Genomic DNA, 22,955 nt, shown 5'->3' on the forward strand with positions numbered 1-22,955 from the left:
TGGCAACAAACAGAAGCGGTAATCTAGAAATGGAAAAAAACATGAAACTGTGGCAAACGATTCAAATACTAAAATTACTCCAGGAGTATATTGTGAACTCATTTAGGTCAAAGAATAACCAAGAACTACATCTAAAACACTTCAAATCTCCCCATTCCCACAATTCCCAGTTTTCAGGGTTAGTATTAATACATACAAAATAAAAGTAGTCAAGGGAAACCGCATTATATGGATTGATAGCAACCCTGCATGTAGAAGGGGTTTAAGCGATGGATAGACATTGCTCAACTCTGTTACCATCAGTACTTATGATATGTTGTTAGCATTAATGCATCTGTGGTTTATCAATCAGTCACCATAAAACCGAGACATGCGTAAGATGATAGCCTCAAGGCCTGAAGAGATAAATCAAGCAAGAAAAACTGACAATATGGTAAATATTCAGTACCGCTTGAACCTTTTACGCAATTAGCCTGAATATAACCTCAAACTTAATGTATTCTAGTAGGATTTTATGTGATGAACCAACACGCAGTGCATAAATGTAAAATTGAAGAAAAATGCAAGGCTTTTTCTATGAATGAAAATTAATGGTGTGGATTTGTGTTCATCCCTCCTGACTCAATACAACTTATGCTGCAATTTCTGTAGGTCTTTGCAATATGTATCTTCGAGCTTAGCACATCCAGGGACGACTTTCTTTGCCCATTCTCTTTGGCTAAACAGGTCACAAACAAAATGAATGACGACCATCTAGAACCGACACAGACCGTCTTTTGGACTTTGATCAGGCAGTTCTCAAAAGCAGAGATGCTTTGATTAAACCACTGTAGCCTCTGGTTGCAGGTTTAAGGTTTCAGTCTTGCTGGAAGGCGAGTCTCCTCTTCAGTCTCGAGTCTTTTGCAACTTCGACCAGTAAAGTGCAGTAAAATTCAGGACTGTACTGTTGTCAACGCCCTTAATCTTCACCGTCCCTGCTGACCCAACTTTTGGGTTATAAAGCTACTTCAAAACATCACTCCTGACCTGTCCTGGGTCCAATGCTTTTTATGTGATGCTGTTTGTTCACCAATATTCTCTAAAATATCACTGATGCCTTCAGAGAACAGCTGGAGTTAAAATGAAATTGCACCCATCCAAGTTTCAGAGTATAATGTGATGGATACAAACAGTACAATTTTTGAGATTTATATTTGTAAAAGAACCATCTATCATTTTCCTTCTTGACTATTATGCTCTACTTAGTGATGGTCTATCACAAAAAGAACACTGTCATAATAACCTGGGGTATTTCAATGCTTCTTCAAGGCGCTACACAAGTGTTGCATAAAGCACCAAATAGAGCAATTTGTTTCAGAAACAATTTTTAATCAAGCAAAGTGACACAAGTTGGAAATGAAAGCTCTTTCTCAAAATAGTCTTTACATTTTTATAAACTTATCCGGAGCTGAAAAACACATTTCCAGACTGTGCAGAAACCCCACATTATCTTTTGGTGTGGTGCCTTTCAAGTTTTCCGCAGGTGCAACAACTGGGTGTAAAAGCCCAGATCCTGCACATACCTAAAACTGAATTTCAAATGAGTCGGCTTGACAAAATCTGGTCTCTTCAAGTTTCAGACAGATTTATATTTAGAAGAAAAATAGTTATCGAACATTAAGAAAATAGAAGTTATTCTCCTAGATACAAAAACAAGATTTTAAACCGGTTTAAACACTTAAAAAACCAACATACAAACTTTAGACATTAGTTCTTGTTCTAAATAAAGTCAGGAAATACTGTACAAGTGTAATCTTTAAATATGTATTGCTAATAAAAAAAGGACAAAACGTAGCTTTGTTGAAAATCTATACAGTCAGTATGTCGGAACAAATATGAACAACATAAAAATCATTTGTAAGTGGATTTACATTACAATGTACAATGTTGAATTAAATTACAATACAAACTGCGTTCAAACAGCACAGCTGCCAGCGTCTGCCAATCTATCCAATAACTGAATCATTACCGAGGCTATACAGAAACATGACCGGAACAGCCTGTTGAAAGATAAACTGATAATTGTCACTTACAAAAAAAAAAAAACTCAACAGTTAAGTTAGTGAAAGGTTAGCTACTCATGTAGTAGGCATTTTAAATATCCATGACTGGTGGCTTTTTAATTCACACATACAAAGAGCATTTGATTGTTTCATGTTTCAGAGAGTGAACCTGATCATCAGTTCAACCCTTTTCAGTCAAACTCTGAATATTTCTGTTGAAGACTTTGTCAGAAAAGTGTTCAACGTCATTGTCAAAATCCCGTTCCTCTCAAAGGCACGGTCTGTTGTTGCATCTGGAAAAAGAAGGAAACCAAATTAGAGCTTTTGCAGAGAGTAGTAAGAGAACATGGCCTCAAGAAAAAAAGAAATCAATAATTTACTGGATTTTACGTAAAACTGACTGTGAATGCTTTAAGAAGAAGAAGAATTACTTTATTCATCCCAGCAGGGAAATTATTTCGCAGTTACTGCAAGAATTTTTTATACACAGATTAACACACACGACGGGAGCTGCGTCTGCAGGCAGCCAGCTGAGCCGGCCATTTTTGAAGGAGGACATGCAGCAAAGGTCGTCGGGACCGGGAGTTGAACCCGCGACGTCCGCGGGTCTAAGGCCTCCAAACGTGGGGCGTGCTAACCTCCTGCGCCACGCCCCAAGATGCCATTTTTAACGCAACCTTTCTTAATACCTCCTGCTTTCTGGATACACTGAAGTGCCTGGTTCAGTAACAAGTTCAAGACCTTAAATCAGACTGTTTCAGGCCAGTTTGCAAGACCAAAATTATTTATATTAATTCAGAGGTTTAATTTTTGGAGACGGCTCCTGTCGTCTGACAGAACTAAAACTGTTGAGTTGATTTTAACAATCATCTTTATTTGGAGGAAAGCTCGGAAGTCTGCAAACACCTTCCCAACTGTAATGTGAAGGAGTGACGACATGATGTGATGGGAGTTACAACTTCGGCAAAAATGGGTTTTCCAAATAAACTATGACAAAGCGTACTGCAAAACTGGTTTTAAAGTGGCTTAAGGACAACGAAGTCCAGATTTTTGAGCTACCATCACTTAGTAAAGATGTGTGGGTCTTATAACTTTAGTAATCCAACCTAATCTAAAACAGGGAAAGTTTAGTTTAGGTTGATGTCAAACTCAGGCTTCATTTAAATTACAAGACCTCTAAAACCAACAAAAAGCATCAAACATAGTTTCTCACCAGTTACAAAAACAAGAAAACGAGACGATACATGTTGGACTTGCAGTCGGAGCAGACATGCCAGATAATCTGGTTGATCTCTAGTCATCTGGTCACACTCGTGGTAAGGCAAGACATCCAGTATATCAGCATCTTGGCACCAGTACATCAACAGCTTCTTCTCGTTTGCTTCTTCACTCAACCTGGATTAAATGTTCAGAAAGGTAAAACTTTAACATAAGACTATCATTAAGACAATCCTTCTGACATTTAAATAGGTAACCGTTACAAAAAACAAAGTTGAATTGAGTCATATTGAAGTTTTAAAGTCACATTCACAAATATTCACAATAAAACACAATTGGTACATGCCTGAGGACACATCATTCATGCAAAATTGGATAAGGTTACAGTTTTAGCCTAAATTGATTAAACCTTTACATGTGAATTGTTTTATTTAGAGAAGGGAAAACCTTTGTTTTGTCTGAGGTCTTATCAATACGCCTTAAGATTCTCTGTGAGGTGCAGGCCAGTTTAGTTTGCCAATCACCAGCAGATGACAAGGCGCCACAAACCATCACTGACTGTGGAAACGTCAGACTGGACCTGAAGCAACATGGATTCTCTCCACTCTTCCTTCAGACTCTGGGACCTTGAATTCCCAAATTAAAAGTAAACCATATTTTTATCTGAAAAGATGAAACTCTTTTTTTCTCCTTGGCCCAGGTTGTCTCTGGTTCAGGACTAAGCTCAACACGAGGAACCTTATTTTATTGGAAAACATCGAGCAGTACCCATGAAGCAGAGCAATCATGTTTAAACTCCTCATGAGGTAGTGCTCTGAAATATAAATGAAACATTTAGAGAATTGTTGTCCAAAGCTACTAAAACGAAACCCTGTTCCTTTATCCTTTCAGTATTCCCATTTTAAAAACAAACAAAACTGCAGAGCTGCTGTGAGCCTCTTGTCAAAAATAACGTGCTCAGCAATATTTTGCCTTTACAAAATCACAAGGTTTGAGGTCAGATGAGGACAAACTGACAAAACAACGTAAACCACCAAAAAAGTGGCCTAAGTTTTAAGTTTCCTTGTGGTGCAAAAGGAAAATGGTGAACAGCCAGCTACTTGAGCACTGACCTTTTGTGGCTTGCCCTACTTTTGGAGAATGTCGATGACTGCTGAACATTTGTCAAGTCAGCAGTCATCCCCAGGACTCTGTGTCCTGCTGACCTGGACTGAGAAACCATTTAAAGGCTCAGAAAACCTTAGCAGGTGTTTTGAGTTAACTAACTGTTCATGATGTGACACCATGAGTTTCCAAAATGTAATTTTTTCACAATATTCTAAAATTATGGAGACAGATAATCTATTAGCCGTAGTCATCAACTTACAAGATATAATAGGTTAAATATTTCACTCTCTGTAATGAATCTAAATGACATACGGTTTTCACTTTATGAAAAAACACTGAACTTTTTCAAGATATTAAATTTTTTCGATATATGTCTGCACTTGAGGAAAACTTTCCTGTCAAAATAAATAAAATAAGCAAAAATCAATACTGTATAACAAGTGTGACGTGCCAAGAGAAAAAAAGTGACATTTTTTTAAAGAAATGAAACCAACCTTGCGTTTTCTTTCAGGCGACGGCTGTCTCTGTAGTGCAGCATCCATTTCCACTTCCCCATCTTGCTGAGCTCTTGCAAGATTTTGGAGATTTTTTTCATGTTGCCTGCAAATTCACACAAAGTTGATACAGTTAGGTAAACTAGGAGAAGGAGGTTCTTTAAGAACCACTGAAAAGGATTCAGTTAGGTAAACATACCAACGCTGAGGGGCTCCAGCACGGCTCTGTCAAACATTACAAAGCCAGCCCGGATGAACAGCTCTTGGTGGGTGAGATTGATCACATCATCTGGTTCATCGATTCCAGCAAACAGCACACCTGGACTCATCTTGAGCTTGAGCAAATGTGGAATCTGAAAAGTTGAGAGCAGACATTAACTCCTGATCCTATGTCCTATAACAGATGTTGATTTGTTTCGCCCGCTTATTCCTTTACCTTACAAATGTGCTCTGCAATATCTTCGTTTCTGAGGATAATGAGTAGCGATGAAGAACCGTCCTCGCCAAGGAAGAATTCAGATGGCTGCACAGCAGTGTGGCCCTCTGTTTCCAGCTGAGCCTTTAAAACGGTAAGAAACAAATAAAAAAAGACAACTTATAAATAAACCGTTGCCATCAGTGAATCTTTTATTGGTTTGGCATAAACATTAAAAGGAAACGTGTGCATTTTTAGGCCTGAATAGACATGAAAATATCTATATCCGATAACCAAGATCAACCAATACTGTACATATAAAATATATTTTCCCACCCTTTGCATATTTGTATAAGGTGAATGGATTAAGGTTTAAATGTGGCGGTCAAATTGACACCTTGTGGCCGTTCTAGTGTTAAATTTCCCAGCTCTGCTTCACCTTGTTATGAAATTAAGATAGGAAAGTAGCTGATATGACAGGAAGAAGTGAACAGACAGAGAATGTTTTTTTTTTCTCTAATCATACCCTTTACGGCTGATAAACACAGAAATGCCATCTACTCCTCTCGGTGGAAATAGAGCACCTTCATAGCCTACTCATGAGTGTTGCAGTTCATTGCATAAATCATTTCCATTTTCAAAAGAAAGACTGTTAGTTGATGATGTGACTGAAATTACGCACCAACATTACTATAGGGCAAAATTGAGCATGTGCGCCTAATATACAAGGTGTGTACGAAAGGTGACAAAACAGCTCCATGGCTATTTCATATCAAAAATGAATCTGCTGCCGTTTGATGGTCAGCCTTCGGTAGTTTCTATAATGCTGAGTGAAAACAAAACGTGCCAGAAGTTCAGGCCGTCATTTCTGGGTTTCTGCCAGAAATTGTGCACCAACAAAATGTGGCTTTGCTTTAACTGGTCTTATTTTATTTTGTCTTTTTTCTAATTTGGTTTCAAAAACCATAAATGAATGAATAAATAAACCCCCCATTATTATTCATTTTGGTGGAAGATAATTTAGTGAACGGGTTACTCACAACAGTCCCTTAAGTAAACAGGATTACTTCTGTAAAAAAAAAAAAAAATGTCTTGGCACACCATCATGCTGAAGTACCCTCTACTATTCATATGTAGAAAGCATTCTTCAAATCAACAACTTTATGATTGATTAAACAAACATCCTGAACTCTCATATATCCTTGCAAGTGGAAAGAGCTGGTTCAGTGGTTCCTTGATCCGATAGAAAGCCAAATCACTGCTTTTCAATATGAGGCTTGACTGTCACCTGGAGTCTTATCTCCAGCACCATAGTGATTACTTAACCAGTGAAACAGAGATGTATTATTCTACTATGAATAGAAAACATCCTCTGGTTACCCCCTATCGAAAGAGGGACCACCACCCAGCCTATTAAGTCTCAAGAAGATACTTGGCAGCTGGCTGATTGAGAATATACACCATTTATATAAGGTAATACCTTTATTCCAAGACATTGCCACAACACAAAGTATTAAAACCAAGCTGCTTGAAATTCATTTTACCTTTGTTTCTTTGAAGAAGATGTCATCAGATGTCACCAATATGAAGAATCTGTACTTTGTTTTACAGGATTTCTTCACAACGGCATTCAGATTACTCTGGAAGGTCTCATCTAGCTCTTTCTTCATTTGATCACAGAAGTCAAAATGGTTACTTTTGTCAGTTCTCGGGTCGCTCTGATGACCTTTTCTGCTTTTAGATCTGGGTGGGACCTTTTTGGCAGAGCAAACATCATGCATCCTTGCATTGTAGAGTCTAGCACATTCTGCAGTCATTGCAGAAATCCCAGGTTGCTCCATTGGGTTGCTGTTTTCCTGAGACAGAGCATGGATCACCTTTCGTTCCTCTGTGAAAGCCGTCTGGACCTTACTGTTAGACATATCCACCTGTATCTTTTGTCTAACAAGAGGGGTGTCCAAAAACTCCATTGAATCCTCTTGCTCCTCAAGTCTGGAAAAGCTGATAGTCAGAGGACTGGTACAAGACGCTGAACTGTTATGAGTATCCGGTTGAGAGAGGGGTTCCTTTTTACTCCTTTTCAAAAGATTTTTCATCTGTTCTGAAAAGATGAGGCACTCTTGCTCCATTGACGCCCGAGTGATGTCATTCTGAAGGCACCTTTGAGAGAGCTGCTCCAGAAAAGAGTAGGGCCTCTTCTGACCAGAATTAAAGACTGTGCACTTGAGTGAACTTTGAGGATCTGCAATGCGACCATCGTCACTTATAGCATCATATTTGTGACAAGTTAGTAACTTGTCTGAGCTGTCTCTCTGAGTAACATGTATGATTATATTCTCAGCTGTCCCATTTGCAGTATATTCCATAAACTTGGGGTCTTGATCCCCCAATTCAGGGAAACTTTCTTCAGATTTAGAGCATCGCACAGATGATGTAGGTGATGATGAAACTTGGTTGAGCTTTGACATGGTTCTTCTGTAGTTCTGATGAGGAGAATTTGATAGGGAATCTGTGTCTGTCTCCTCCTCTGTGTCAGATTCACTGGAGATTGTGTTTGCCAACCAACGGGTTTTGGAAGAAGGCTTACAGACACTGTGATTACTATCAATTTCATCAGACTTTTCTTTAAAAAACTGCTTTGTCTCCTTCAAAATCATGGAATTTGGTGATAAGTATTTGACAGAATTGCCACTAGCTTCTTTACACTGGGAGGTAGGTTTAGGATCTATGTCTTTTGACTGCCAATGCGCCTGACTTTCCTCGCTTTTAGATGGTTTTACTGCCATGACTGGACGCTGAGAATATGGAAGGCATTCATTACTTAAATTAGTTTTTTCCTCCTCTTCTAAAACTTCCCCTGAGACAAAAGATTTGTGGGGAGGAAAATCTGGGTCTGCTAGTGTCTCCTGGTGGTTGGGAATCTCAGTGAATTCGTTTAAACTTCGCAAAACCCGTAGCGTTCTTATTTTGATATCAGGACAAAGGCCAACAGGGGGATTTGGATTAGTGTTAACTGTAGAAGTTTGGAGTATTTTATCCAAAGGAAGATCATCTGTAGGTGTTGAGTTTTCAGTCACATTTTGGTCGTCTTCAAAATCAGTGAGATCAACGGTGCTTCTGCTGGGGCTTGAACAGAAGTTTAAATCACAAGGTTTTTCGTCTATAGTAGGAGTTGGGGACCTGCTATCAAATTGTTCCCTAAACATTTCTGGTGTGTAGGTTTCATCAAGAAGTGATGATTTGCAAGGGGATAGTTCTCCCTCAGTGCTAACATTTGATGCGACCGACATTTGGTCAGGTAGCGCAGCTATAGGTTTAGTAGCGTCACTAATTAAAGGTATTGGCTCCTGATCTTGAACAACGTTTTCTACCCTGTCTTCAGGAGGTACAACATGTACCTCACCCACATCTTTGGGTGGGTGTGTTGAATTTAAAACCAAATTTAAACTTTTGCTCCCAGGTTGCAAAAGTTTGATGAAACTACTTGTTTCATCACTTTTGCTCCCAGGTTGCAAAAGTTTGACGAAACTAGTTGTTTCATCAGTTTTTGAATCAGTCTCGTCAGTAAGCTGTTCATCCACCTCACACACATTATTGCCTTCACATTTGGATGGGGACTCCTGTACTTCTAGTAGAGTTTGCTCAAGATTTTTCTCTTCACATTCAGAATTGGATTCCAAACTTTGGTCTGATGTTTCCATTTTGTTTGGGGATTCAACACTGTCCTTTTCCTGAGGAAAACATGGAGCTGTGGGAGAGTCATAGCTACTCTCACATGAGATGGGCAACACCACCTTCTGACAGTCTGTATTGTTTATATCCAAGTTTTCCTGTGATGCAGTGTCTTTAAGTTCAGGTGCAATTTCTGATGGAGTGCTAACAGTTTCAAAGGAGGGACTTTCATGTTTAGACACACTGGGATTTACACCCAGCGAAGAATCTTCCATGCTGGCTGACAATGACAGCTGTTCATCTACTTGACTATCCTCTGAAATGTAACCCTGCTGTGCACGACCTCCACACAGTTTGGGTAATGACTCATTTCTCAAGTCTCCATCAATGTCAGCATTAGAAATCCAGCTTTCGTTTTGATCACCATCTTTTTTCACACAAACATCCTCATTTTTAAAATCTTTCACCCCAGCTGTCGTACAACAGTCCATATTTCCTTCTCGATTGTCAGTCCTGTCTAGTGAGGCTGGACTTTCCTCACCTGGCAGCTTTTCATGTACATAATTTCCATTACAAACAATATCAGATTCTTTGTTCACAGACTCCTTGACTCCTGTTGAATATGTGTTCGTCATATCCGGAGAAGGACCTCTACTGCCATCCTGGCAGATTTCCTTCTCCTGTAGTCCCACGCCTGTATGAATCACATTGCATTCTTCTCCACTGTTTACCTCCTTGTCCATAACAGATGTGGGTGAGCACAATGCATCTTGCTGGGGTATGGTCCTTACTGTATCCTCTTCATTTTCAATGCCAACTTTCTTGAAGCTGATGTCTTCACTGCTTTCGTGAAGCACAGGTTCAGTTCCCAGTGTAGCTCCATCAGATTGAGGCTCAAGGGGTAAATTCCTCATCACCTCTGATTGACAAAATATCCAGTCACTCTTAGAAGAAGGAGCTTCATTGTGATCAAAATGTAATAGTTTGTCTTCAGTTTCAGCTGTTTTACTCTTGATGTTTTTATCATCTTTGACCTCACTGGAAATATCTCTGAAAAGCACCATCTCTTTGTTGAACTGTAAAAGAATGTGGGAAAGAAAGAAAAAAATTATATTTAAAAATTAGTACTGCCTCTCTGATTTAAAAATGCCAATGTTTTACAATATATTTAACAGATTACCAACAACACAGTTTATAAAAACACAATTACAACTAGGTATAAATTGTGTTGAAATGTGTAAACACAGAAATTATTTTAGATAATTGTTGTACTGTGTATTGTACAGTTTGTTAATAAAGAAAATGTATGAGTTAACGTGAAAATGCCCTGTTAATTAATCCTAGGACTATCATGAGTTTCTCATAAGTGGTTCAAACATTACTGTTTCAACAGGAGTCAAGGAGTGTGTTGTTCCCGTTAGCATGTCTAAGTGGATCAAATAAATAGGTCATCACTTAAAATGGCTGTCATCCCGATTGATAGTTATAAAACAGTCACTGACGCTAACAACATTGCACACCCTTTACACTTTCTTGTTAACTCGTGTCTGTTATTATCTCTCCTGACATGGTTGTTCAGAGAAATGACATTGGTCAATCAACTTCAATCCTGTTTTACTGATTGGGTCACCCCAAAACAGACAATCTCTTAGGCAAGATTTGAAGATTGTGCCTTCACAAATGGCATTTGAAGATTGTGCCTTCACAAATGGCTATATTGGCCATTTATTTCATTTTTACTGGTATGTCACCAAACACCGTCCTAACATGTGAATGCCAACTACCCAATGAATGAGTGTGTATTTTTGCTAAGTAGTCCCCAGATGCTTTTATTCATTCGTTTACGCTTATTGCAGAACAACTTGCAGTTGTCCGTTCTAGTTTAATGAGCCTCCGACATCTCCTGAAGCATTACACCCCTTCACATTCTTTTTAGGCAGGTCTTTCAAGTTTGTTCAGATTCAATGGCCGTTTGGCACGGACTTTCCATCTTTAGCTCAAGTTTCAATGGGATTCAAGTAAAAGCTTTGTGCAAGTCAGTAAATAATTAGTGTAGTCTTCTAAATGTGTTTTTTTTTTTACCAGCAGTGATGTGTGTTTTGGACTATTCAGACCCAGGTTTGCTGCTCTGATAATAAGAAGGTTTTCAAATTTATGTAAACCAATGATAGTCATCTTTAACTACAGCAATAAGTAGTTTTTTTCTTTAGGAGACTGTGCAAGTGTTTGCAACCCCAGGCAAACAGACTCAGAGTTGGCTATCTATTAGGTCTACATCAAAAAGGTAATCTCAATAATTTTTTAAAATAATAATAAGAAGACGAAAGCCAAACCTGAAATGCTTCTTTCTCCTGTAGGCCTGGTGCTGGATTTAGGGCACTCAATGCTTTTAAGGGCGTGTTGGACACAAGAGTCACTTTTTTGTTGAGCTGTTGCTCCACTGAAACCCATTTAACGTCAAAGTTTTTCACTGACAAATCCAAAATTCCAGATTCTGGTTGCGAGACAGCATTGTCTTTTTTGCTGAGGTCCAGCAGTTTTGAAGCGTCTAGGTCTGGAGTCTCTGTTAGACCTGAAAGATCCACAGCTGAACAGATCTCAGGCTCACGCCTCGTTCGGTCTGATAACGTTCCACTGGCCACATCCACAGATCTACTCTCCTCTGAACATTGCTGCATCAAAGTTGGATCCACTTGAAAGAACCTGGATGTTGACCGGCTGTAAAACAAACCTATCCACATGTGGAAGATGAGTCGCACTTCTTCAGCAGTGTCTTGCATGGAGAAATCCCAAGGCCTATTGAAAATGTAACAAATATTATACATCACCAGGAAATGTTTAGCAAAACATGAAATTACCCTTCAGTAATTACCCAAGTATGAAACCAAACATACCCGTGCAAAGCTCGGATGATGACTTTGTCCTTTGCATCACTAGTAAACCTGCTGTCTAGATTGAAGTTGTAGTTTTCTTCCCATTTTCTTGTGACTTGAATGGATTTCTCCTTCATTACAAAGGTGCGAGAGTGTTTTAACTTTCGCCGGTGCTTCTGCAGGTTTTCTGGAGTCTTGGTGTGTTCACCTATGTCTCCCGTACTGACAGAAGGGTGTAGTGTTTTAGCTCCATCGCCATACATTGACTGGTGATGGTTCAGCAGTCTGGTCGAACCACTTAAAGGTGGTACCTGGAAGGTTGCACCTGACAAATCCAACAGTAGAGAAGATGGGGGCAGTGAGTATGCATGATCTTTAGATATCAAAGAAACCAAATTATTTTCTGCCACAAGGGAGCATTTTGAAGGGGATTCGAGAGACTGAAGGGCTCTAGCAGCAGGATTTCTAAGTAGAGTGTGGAGAACTGACTCTTGATCAGCACTGGAAAGACTTTTTGAAAGGTCACATTTCTTCACACTGTCCTTAGGCGTTCTTTCAAGTGTCTGATTTGGTTGTGGAGGGACTTTGTCATTACTGAGTGCCAAGTCAGCAAGTAAGTTCAACGCATCTGTAGATGTGCAAGTACTTTTCATTTTTTCTTTAACAGTCTTCCTGACAGTTTTATCACTAGTACAGTCATTGTATTTTTTTTCAGTTGTAAAACAAGCTGGAGTTTGAAAATGCAACCACCCTGTGAAGACAAAACAGAAGAGAAAAAGAGAAAATGCATGAAGGTAAAAAGTAGCACATTGAAAGCACATGAAATACACCTTTGTTTTACAATAAGACATTTGTCACCAACAGATATTGTCATTGCTTAACAAGGCAGGTGTAAGCTTTATTTAATCGTGGCATGCTTTGACACAACAAGCAAAAATGCTGCATTAGCAAAGAAAAACTACATTTTAAAGTGCACAAAGACAGTAAAGAGTAGCAACAGCATGCTTAGGATAGTTACAGAGTTGACAGAGCCAATGAAAGAACAAGCTGGTATCAACGTCAGACATTTGCATCACAGCCCAAGAGTATCTAGATCTAAATAATTGAAAGACATGACTTACATTTCTTTTTAACGTTTTCAGCAGAGATGCCCTGATGCCTTTTCAGAGTCTTAATTCTACTTCTCCTTGGGAAAATTGATAGAGGCCTTAGACTTATTTGTGGCTGTTTGTCTAAGGGGGTATGTTCCTCTTTCTGTGTTGAATCGTTCCTCAGCAGAGCATCCACTTTCTTGGTTTTTTGAACATTTTCTAGATTCTGTTTAGGAGTCAAGCCTAAGCAATATGCAAAAAGGGGGTCAACCGATGCCATTTTTGAAACATTGACACTTTGAGGAGTTGCATTATTACCCTTGGGTGTCTCAGTGTCAGAGTTCACTTTGCTTCTCTTAAAACAAAAGTCACTTTCTTGGTCAACATCTTCCCTCTTTTGTGGCTTGGTGGGGAGGTCTAATTTTCTTTTTCGTCTTGAAAGAACCGACTTTAGTTTGCTAAGAAGGAGTTTCCCTTTTGGTGAAAGCTCGACTGGAGAAAAGATTTCAAGCTGTTTGGTTTCAGTAGTTTTTGCTAAATTATTTGTGTCATTTGTTGGAGAAACAGAACAAAAGTTAGGAGTCAATGGTACTCGCCCACTATAATCAACGGGCGGTGTCAAAATGTCTTCATGATCAAGCTGACGGTTTTCATCATCAACAGTGCTTGTGGATGTGGCTTCAGCAACTGCTGTCTCTGAAGCTGAGCCAAGTTGCTTATCCATTGTGACTGGGTCAGGAAGAGTTACAGGAACATCGTGCGAGACCTTTTCAGGGCACTCATCTTTTTTTGTACACAGCATAGACTTAACCTGATCAGAAAAATCTACAGAGCCAAAAGGAAGCAAAATCCTCCCACATTCACTCAAGACGGGCTTCAGGTCCCAGCGCTCCATTTTCTTTCTTAGAGGCAAGACCTCTAAGAAACTATCCCCTTGGAAACTCACCAGTCCTACATCTGGTTTCATCTCTTCAGTTTTGTCTGAATCAACAGCAGATCTAAGTTTGTAACTTTTTGATGACAGTGTACCAAATCTGCACTTCCGTCTGTTAAGTTTTTTCCACTTCGGTTTTAATGAACTTCTCAACTGAGGAAAATGTAATTCCTCACTGTGCTCCTGTGTCTCGCGGTTTAAATGTTCAACCTTAACTGAGGAGACAGCAGTCTTTAAACTATGAGTCTTGACAGAAGAGCTAGAAACCTTCTTTTTCACCACAGAATATATTCTTCGTCGTTTCTTTCTTTTTGTACTCTTGGTGACCTTAGGGAAATCCAAACACCTTTTTGCTTTGTCAGACAGATCAATGACAGAGTTTACTTCTGCTGTTTGTAACTTAGCCATGGTTGAAAGACCAGAAAAATTAAAGTCAGTATGCTTGGATGTAGATACTTCATCTGGAACTTTTCGCTTTGCTGAGGTTATGCTGACAATGAACTCTGCAGGAAGATCCTCTGATGTTGGAGGAGTTAGTGGGTCTTGAGCTCCTGGATCATCAGCTTTGTTAGATTGATCAGTGAGGTGAGCGCATGTTGGATCATCTTTGGTAACAATGTCACTCTGCACATTGTCTCGCACAATATTCTGAGACATGGGTATTGCAGCAATTTGAAATTCAGGACTTGGAAAATCAATATCCATAGAAACCCTAATATTACAAAGCGATTGCTCATCCGGTGACTGGTCTTCTGCTTCCATGCAAACTGGGCTACTTTGCGCTTCCTCTGGCGATGACAGACAGATGTAGACATCATCATCAAGCTCCTGTCTTCGCTCCTCTTGTCCTGATGCCAATATCTCTGAAACCTTAGCTATTGGAAGTTGGAAGGAGTCTGGTTTGCTCATGTATGACTTAAAGGTTTCCCAAGTTCTGTTATTCCACTCAGGAGACAAATAGAGATGTCTGTGCGCTTCAGCCACGTCATATTGATCTGGAAACATCCCTAGCTCCCTTGAAGGTCTTGAAGGACTTGAAGAAAATCCTGGATTTATTAAAGTGGCATAACTTTGCATGTGTTCAGTCAAAACTTCACAAAGTTCATCCTCTGGATCCATGGACGTTTTCTCAGCTTCGCCCTCGGCGTAACTTAGCACTGGTAGAATATGTAGAATTTCAGATGACAGGGGACAGTTTTTCTCTCGAAATTTTGTGTCTGTGACAAATAAAAAAACAACAACACATTTTTGTGTTTAGTTTTGTAAAGTTTTATGACAGAAAAACAATTGTAATTAGCCGAGTAGTTTGGAGAGCCTGAGACAAAAGTCTTTGCCTATTCCTCTTTATTGAAAAGTTCAAGCTAGGCCATACAATGACTAAATAATTTTGGACCTGAAGTCTGGCCTAAAATTCTCTGCATCCTCTTGACATGTTTCTTTATTGGATACCCCTGTATTTAGCTCTACATTTCCCTGCTAAGGAAAAGCCTGATACCCACAGCTGCCACCACAACGCTCAATGGAGGGGTAGTGTGTTGAGGATAATATACAGTATTAGTTTCCAGCTACACAGCACTTCACATTATGCTACAATTGTCTAATTTTGGCTCACTGGATGAGCACGCTGTTCTTTATGTCCCCGTAGCTTGTGGCAAACTGTAAATTTTAATTGTTATGGTTTATCTGGAACATTGAATTTCTTTTTGCCAATCTACCATAGAGGTAGATTTGCCAATCTACCTCTATGCCAATCTACCATAGAGGTAGATTGGCAAAAGGAACATTGAATTTCTTTTTGCCAATCTACCATAGAGGCCAGAATTGCTAAGTGGTCCTATCAACAGTTTCACCTCCCACCTGAATACTCATACAGCTTCTATAGCATAGGTGTCAAACTCTGGCCCGCGGGTCAAATTTGGCCCACAGTGTAATTATATTTGGCTCGCGAGGCAATTTGAAATTAATATTAGAGCCGGCCCGCCGGTATTATACGGTGGCGACACTGTGACGCCGCATTCACTGCTTATACTACAAATCCCATAATGCTCTGCTGTTTTTTGGTGCGTCAATCAGGACAGAGGCAGACACGCCTCCTCCTCTGTGTCAGTAGCACTTATGATAGCAGACATGGATGTATTAGGAAGGTGGTGATCCGTCTTCTTGCCCACTCCTTCGGTTGAAAGCCCCGGCGCGCCCCGCATCTCTCCCCCAAACCACACTGCGACCTCAAACTACAGCCGTCACTGTGTTACCCTACCAAAAAATGGCGAAAAGAAAGGCAGAAAATAGAACTTTTCTGGACAGGTGGGAGACAGAATATCTGTTTACATATGTATGTGAGCAACTTTTCTTCTCAGTGAAGATGACGAAAACGTCTCACAGGAGACGTCTGACTGACGAACACCTTTGTTCGATAATGAAGGTTTCCTCAGCTCAAACTCTGAGCCCCGACATTGATGAACTGGCATCCAAGAAAAGATGCCAGATATCTGACTTGGCTGCATCAGAGTAGATCAGTGTGTCGCAAAATGAGCAATAAATAAGTTTTCTATGCACCTTTTCTTGTTACTCCAAGGCCTGAATGGTTTATTCATAGTTTATTTAATGATTTATTCATAGTTATGTTATTTTATTTTCAAATTTATTAGCCTGTGTACAAAGCTAATTTTGGCATTTGCCTCAGAAAGGAGGCATTCAATTTTTATTTAAATTTTATTTAATATGCCATTTATATGTTTTATTATTATTTTTAGCAACTCAATTTTGCACGCCTGCACTTTTAAGTTATATAAGCCTTGCTTGTTCAATATTTATTGTTACATCAAAACTTGTTTGGGTCCATATTAAAAGATTCATTTGTTCAACCTTGGCCCGCGGCTTTGTTCAATTTAAAATTTTGGCCCACTGTGTATTTGAGTTTGACACACCTGTTCTATAGAGTAACCATGACCCTCTTAGCAGCTTTCTAACTCACAATTTTCTTGCATTATGAGTAACTATAGGTTGATAGTAATTTCTTAGTAGGCTTGCATTTTCAGATGATGGATTCAACAGTGCTCAATGAGATCATAAAGCATTAATATGCTTTAACATCCCAATGCTTTGTTGAAGTAACACATCAAAGTTTGATTTGTTACTTCAAACTTTGATTTGAAGCAATAACTCAAAGTTTGTTTCTTCAAGTCAAAGTAACAAAACTTTGATTTGAACCTCTCCACAACTTTATTCCTGGCCTGAGTTTAAATAACTCACATGTTGACTATTCACCAATTTATTGGACCAATTAGTAGCACTGGATTTAATTTAGCGTAGGAATAAGCGTAGGATAATGAACTGAATAATGCATGCCAGGCATTTTAGATTTTTTTTATTTGTAAGACAAACGCTTTGAAAACCTTAGGTGGTTCAATCTAATTTGCATTTGCAATGGAAATCCAGATAAAACTAAAGTTGCATATTAAGTCACACAAGTAACAGGTATACCATAAATGTCAAAATGTAAAAAAAAAAACGCATTAATCACCTCTCCTTACAAACCGTGAGTCAGGAAACACAAAGAGGCCTTTCATGACCTCTGCCGAAGCAGACTCCGCATCTGGAAGAGCAAAAATGTGCAAAATGATGCGTCTGTCTCATAGACAGAATTGGAGGTGCAACTGACAACCTGTATACAGTCTCATTTTCATAGCTTACCATCATATCTGAGAAAGTGCGATGAGTGCATTAAGATAAGAAATCCTCCATCAATCAGAGGAATGATGAGAGCCTGTGCAAATGCAAGCAATGTTTTTTTTTACGTTAGAGATAAAAATAAACTTAACCTCAAAAGCAATCTGGTGCTGCATGCAAAATGAAACATTGCATGAATTCCCATTGCATGTTATTATGATGATTCTTTACACAGATATTAAAAAGTAAAACAATCCAATAATAATTTTGCAGCTTTGGTGCACAAACTTAGTGCTGGAATTTGGATTTGATCTACATCACTTTAAATTAATAACAGATTTTGTTAGTCATTTTATGTAAAACAGTAACTAGGCTCTACAGACTCACAAAATCTTTCTCCTTGATCTCTGAGAGCAGCAGAGCAAATGAGCTGGCTTCGTTTGCTTCAGAGGATACAAACTCACACAAGTCGCAGTACGAGCCGTCCAAAAAGACTGAAAGAGACCAGAAAACAGAAACATCGACATGTGTGGCTGAATTAACTCATCCAAAAGTCCTGGATTGAATGTGTAAAAAAAATGCTTTAACTTTTTTTTACCTTCCTCTGTATAGCTCGTTTCAAAAACAGTTCTTGGCAACAGGCTTCTCAGAACTGACATGTGAATGGCTTGGTTAACCTTGATCACTGGCGGTCTTTAACAGAAAGGGAGAAACAAATATTAGGATACATTTTACAAATTAAAGAAGAAACTACAGATGAGATGTTAAAATGCAGATTTAACTTACAGTTGTACAGGAACAAAGGCCACGGCAGTGGATCGGAGGTCAATATGGTAAATCTGGTTCTGTATCTGAAGCTGACCCCTCCATGGTAAGTAGTGATGAACTGAAAAAAAATACAAATAATCTATGATCACAAGTTACAACAATATCTGTGAAGAGTTGGTACGTTTATTTATAGCAATTTCAGTATGTGCAAGGAGTAAAAAAGAAAAGAAAAATCACTTTTTAAAAGAATGTTATGACTATTATTTCCTGCAACAGGTTTTAAAGGTTGAGAAGATTTTTAAAGACAAACCTTTGAGCAACTGTGGTTTGGTGTGCTGTGATTTACAGCTTCAGAGCTTCGCTTTCAGGCCCACTGGGTGGTGAAATAAGATGTGCCAACTACTGCACTACCCAGAGAAGCCTTTTCATTTAGTGACTGTGTGTTTTGGTATTGTGATTTGAGACTGAACTGAATGTACCGTACTCTGTTGAGTGGTTCTACATTCGGAAGCCACATATATGTAGAAATAAAAGAAACTTGTGGAGTTTAAAGGAGATAGAGTATTTGTAAATAAATTAATTTGTTTCTCAGACAATATTTCTTCCTTTACAGTGTTAGAAGTACTTGCAAATGTACACAAACCACTAAAGGCAATTACAGGAAATGAGTATGTTTAAAAAAAGTTTTTGCTACTGCTCAAATTGTACTCACCCTGTTTTTGCACCTCACTAAAAAGAGAAATTGGGACATAATTAAAATGATTTTAAAACTAATATTAAATATATGTAACTAAAACAAACATGCTGTATTCAATAATACCTTTTCCCTAGTGTAACAGGTGATGCTTTTGTATCCATATATGAAAATGACACAATAGCAAATGGACATGCAGCGCTGGGAGACTGAGATGTTTCACTGCTTCCATCATGTAGCAGCTCATAAATGTAAAACTGAAAGAGATAAAATCAATTCTAGGTGCCTGGTGTTTGTAGCAAACTACAGTAACGTATTTGACACGGCTGTGACAACAGGAGCACTTCTAAAGACTGAAATCTTTACCTGAGTTCTCTCAAAAGCAAGAAAGGAGCTGGTTTTGGAAGACACAGAAGGCAACTGGTCCGACACATGACAGTCACAGCCCACAGTGGGCTCTGTGAAATTCTGTGTGTAGTTCTCTGCGACCTTTTTAACTTTACCCTTTACGAAGACAACAAAACAACAATTAATAATCAGCGGTAATTCTTCCAAACGGATGTTCCATCGTTTTGTTTTTCAGTACCTTTGTCAGCCTGATGATGGCAATGTATCCAGATTTCCCATGATACCAACGGTTTATATCCAAACAATCAGAGTACATCGATATGTAAACACCTTTAACAGAAAAAAAAAAACATTCACTTAAATACATGTTTTTAGAATAAAGTAAAAACAGCAACATTTACTATTTGAAGGCCTCATAGGAATGCTTTAATGTTCGATGTGAAACAGGTTCCCAGAAACCTGCCACACCCCGAGAAGAACAACCACACCCTGCAGAAAGGCCGCGTCATTGTGAGAGACACGCCTTATGCAGGAGAAGAAATGTGAATGATCTCATTGAGTTCACAAGTGGCCATAATCCCGACATTTATCTTCATGCCTCTGCTGCTGAAACATGCAGAAAAACAATAGAAATACAGAAGGGAAATAACTTTGCCCCAAATCAACAAAGCTATCATTTGTTGCTGTTGTTTTTGGGGGGTTTTTGCTACAACAAATGCAATAAAAAGGGTAATTTCTCTGTATACTGAAAATTATTATTTGGTATATGAAAAATATAAATAGAAAATGGGTAAAAGTCACTGAAAGTTTTGTAGGCTGCAAAAAAAGAGAAAGTCGCAAATCTGGTTTTAGTGGGAAACATGAGCAGTCAAAGACCTGTCAGGTGGGTTCTTTTTCATTATGCTTTGTCAGCAGTTTATAGAAACAGAGTCCTGAAAATAAAATCAGGTTTGAATGAGAGAGAAATTGACAATCTGCTGCAACTACCTTCACAGTCTATATCACACAAGAACTGGATCAAAAATCCTTTTAATAACCAGCAAAGTGAAGTTCACAGCACAACTATATAGAGTTACATCTGAAACAATAAAGCTTTTATTTGTTTGTGCTCTTCCATTGGCCTTTTGTTCCTCTGTTCACTAAAAAGGATTTCTAAGGAACAAATCATCAAAACAGATAACACTTCAACTATATATTTATGCAGAAAAATCTGAGAAAAGTGATCAAGACTGCTACAGTGATGCTACTTCTGAAGTAAATACAGTTCAGAGTGGTGTGTACATATACTGTGATTTAGAGTTTCACTTTCAATTTAGGATTTTTTTCCCCACTTTCAGTTATATACATTGATGAAGCTCTGAAACTTGCTTTCACTTTCAAAGGGACTACTGCACTGCGGGACAAACAACAGTGTCTTTCGACTGGGAAGATGGATGAAGACTTGCTTTTAAAAAATCATTTTTAACGGTAAGTTCCTCTGAAATATATATACATATACTTATATCTTAAATACTGCAGTTCTAGTCTTATTCGCCTGGTTGCATCAGACTTCAGGGTGTGTACATAAGAAAATGAGAGGTTTACCTTTTGCTGGATCTCCCAAAGTTGTACATGTGCTGTTTCCAGAGATTACACCAGTTTGTCCAAGTGCATTAGCCTTTAAAAATATTAAAACAGTTTTAAAAAAAAAGACCCTCAGCAACATTTAATTAAACACATATTCTCTGAGCTGTGGAGGTCACGGCGAAATGTACCTTGCTACCGTCGTCAAACAACAAAAAGCCGTATGTTTCTTTGAGATCATCTTCTGAGTACCCTGCGTTTGTTTTCCCTGCTCGAAATGCGTTGTACTAAAGTGAAGAAGACAATCAGAAATCTATTTGAAAGCTGACACAGTCGAAAGAACGTTCTACTTCGACATAGACAATATTAAAGTCGCACTTTAATGTCATTATATTTTTCAGAAAAACAGTGGAAAGGTTATTTAAATGAGCTAATATACAATATTCATATTGTAAACATGAACTTCTTTTGAGTTGTGATTAGTGTTGAACAGAGGCTGTGTGGTGAGGAGGAAAAGACTGAGCTGACCTTCTTCTCCAGATCAGGACTCTTGACTAACACAGCAGACTTGTATCTGAAAAACTGCTGCGACTCTTCGTACAAGTAAGCACTTTGAAGTGGAGCCAATATATTGCTCTGAAAGGCGTCCGACGATTCCGACACAGGTATTAAAAAACCTGGTGTGTAAACAGAAAACATGGCCATGAGCGGAACATATACAAAGAGCTGAAAAATTACAGAAAACTGCAGTCAGTGAGCAGGGGAAGAAAAAAAAAAAAAAAAAAAGGTATTTCACAATCCTGGGACATTCTGACCTGAGAACCAACACCTAGCATTTAGGTGTCTATTTCCTTTAATATGCTTCAAAGTGGTTACAATATTACAAATGGATATTTCCAATTAATACCCATTAAAAGAAAAGTCCTAAAAAACACTGAAGCTCGTCACCTTCACTTGAGGCTCCTCCATTTCGACTTTCCATTGCTTATGAAATCTGTCCTTCTCCCTTTGCTTGTCGTTTTAACCAATTGTCCCCGTTTCTGAACATCACAAACGACCCATAAAATCCCATTAATCCCGAAATGTCCGACGCTCTCAGAGTCCCTCGCGCTGTCGCTTCACTTCCAACTGGCATGTTCACGCGAAAACCAGGAAGTTACAAAATACCCCCTCGGTCCAAACACGAAGGAGCAGAAATGTCCACATTAAATTCACTTCTTCCGCTTTCCAAATGACACAGTCGCTTAGCTACGCTACTACATGTGTTCCCCCGCGAGGTTCCTGGCGTGGGCAACCAACATATGGGCTCTACGCGACGAAAAAGAAACAGAAACCTATTGAGCTTAAAGCGTCCATCTTGAAAGTGTAGACTAAACTGCTGCTGCTGCTGCTGGAGCTATGGCGTGGCGAAGCTAGCTTGCGCCTGCGGTTCACGTCTCGTACGTCTTTTTTTTCCCCTGCATTGCCTTTTGGAAAAATATATAAGACATAACCACTCTGGCGATGTGAAGGAAGCGTGAGCTTTTACCGAAAACGTATGAGGACAGGGCTCGGTTTAATGTGGCTTATTGTAACTATTCTTAGTAGAATGAGGAAGTTAATTAGGCTATCTGTTCTATAACAGTTTGGGTATTTCCCTTATTCATACTTTCAAAATATAGAATCTTCAAGTAAGCAACCGGCTCAACTTCGGCAGTGCATCCTATTGGAAATGAGAAAAAAACAACCAATATCGTTGAAACTGGTTGGTATGGCAGTATATCAGCCATTAGATGATCTCAGTTACCAAGAGGAAGTGATATTTACAGTAAAAAAACAACAACTGGAATCCAAGCTTTAGCTGATTTATACCTGCTTAGAGCAGTAGATTATAACCAGCATATAATCTAAGACAGTTTCCTGTTCGTTTAACTAAATTCTTTATAAATGCTGAAGAGGATAACAGAACCGAGACAAACAAAATGATAAGGTGGGTCCTCCTTTAAAATTGCATTTTCCTTCAGGAGCAGTTTCGAATCAGATTAAGCCAACTTGAAACTGAAAGTAGCTGAAGGTAAGAATTTGATC

The 22,955-nt window shown here is 38.8% G+C and overlaps 1 protein-coding gene across 4 annotated transcripts; it reads right to left on the bottom strand.

Annotated features, from left to right (window-relative positions):
- Positions 1-1,347: 1,347 nt before the first annotated feature.
- tasor2 (transcription activation suppressor family member 2) lies at positions 1,348-22,900 on the bottom strand. 4 transcript variants are annotated; one of them, XM_028036053.1, is made up of 22 exons: positions 21,837-22,900; positions 21,417-21,565; positions 21,080-21,175; positions 20,910-20,982; positions 19,564-19,655; positions 19,344-19,481; positions 19,104-19,234; positions 18,996-19,012; positions 18,302-18,401; positions 18,114-18,208; positions 17,903-18,009; positions 17,540-17,612; positions 17,370-17,441; positions 12,943-15,063; positions 11,843-12,146; positions 11,282-11,744; positions 6,821-10,024; positions 5,298-5,420; positions 5,061-5,214; positions 4,862-4,967; positions 3,256-3,437; positions 1,348-2,335 (listed from the first exon to the last, which is right to left on the bottom strand). In XM_028036053.1, the coding sequence occupies exons 1-22, from the start codon at positions 21,868-21,870 to the stop codon at positions 2,238-2,240; spliced, it is 7,932 nt and encodes a 2,643-aa protein (XP_027891854.1). In that variant the 5' UTR covers positions 21,871-22,900; the 3' UTR covers positions 1,348-2,237. The 4 variants fall into 4 exon arrangements, with proteins under 4 accessions (XP_027891854.1, XP_027891845.1, XP_027891870.1 ...); XM_028036044.1 differs by having other exon boundaries at positions 11,843-12,572; XM_028036069.1 differs by lacking the exon at positions 12,943-15,063 and having other exon boundaries at positions 11,843-12,572.
- Positions 22,901-22,955: the final 55 nt, after the last annotated feature.

The sequence above is a fragment of the Xiphophorus couchianus genome, chromosome 2 (assembly GCF_001444195.1).
Source record: "Xiphophorus couchianus chromosome 2, X_couchianus-1.0, whole genome shotgun sequence".
Classification (NCBI taxonomy): Eukaryota; Metazoa; Chordata; class Actinopteri; order Cyprinodontiformes; family Poeciliidae; genus Xiphophorus; species Xiphophorus couchianus.

Excerpts from the sequence above, each read along its gene's own strand:
- tasor2 (XM_028036044.1), bottom strand. The coding sequence starts at position 21,870 with ATGGAAAGTCGAAATGGAGGAGCCTCAAGTGAAG. Across the intron at positions 12,573-12,942 it reads TGAAAACGTTAAAAAGAAAT|GGTGGTTGCATTTTCAAACT; the intron begins GTAAGTCATGTC and ends TTGTCTTCACAG. Across the intron at positions 10,025-11,281 it reads AGGAGAAAGAAGCATTTCAG|TTCAACAAAGAGATGGTGCT; the intron begins GTTTGGCTTTCG and ends ATTCTTTTACAG.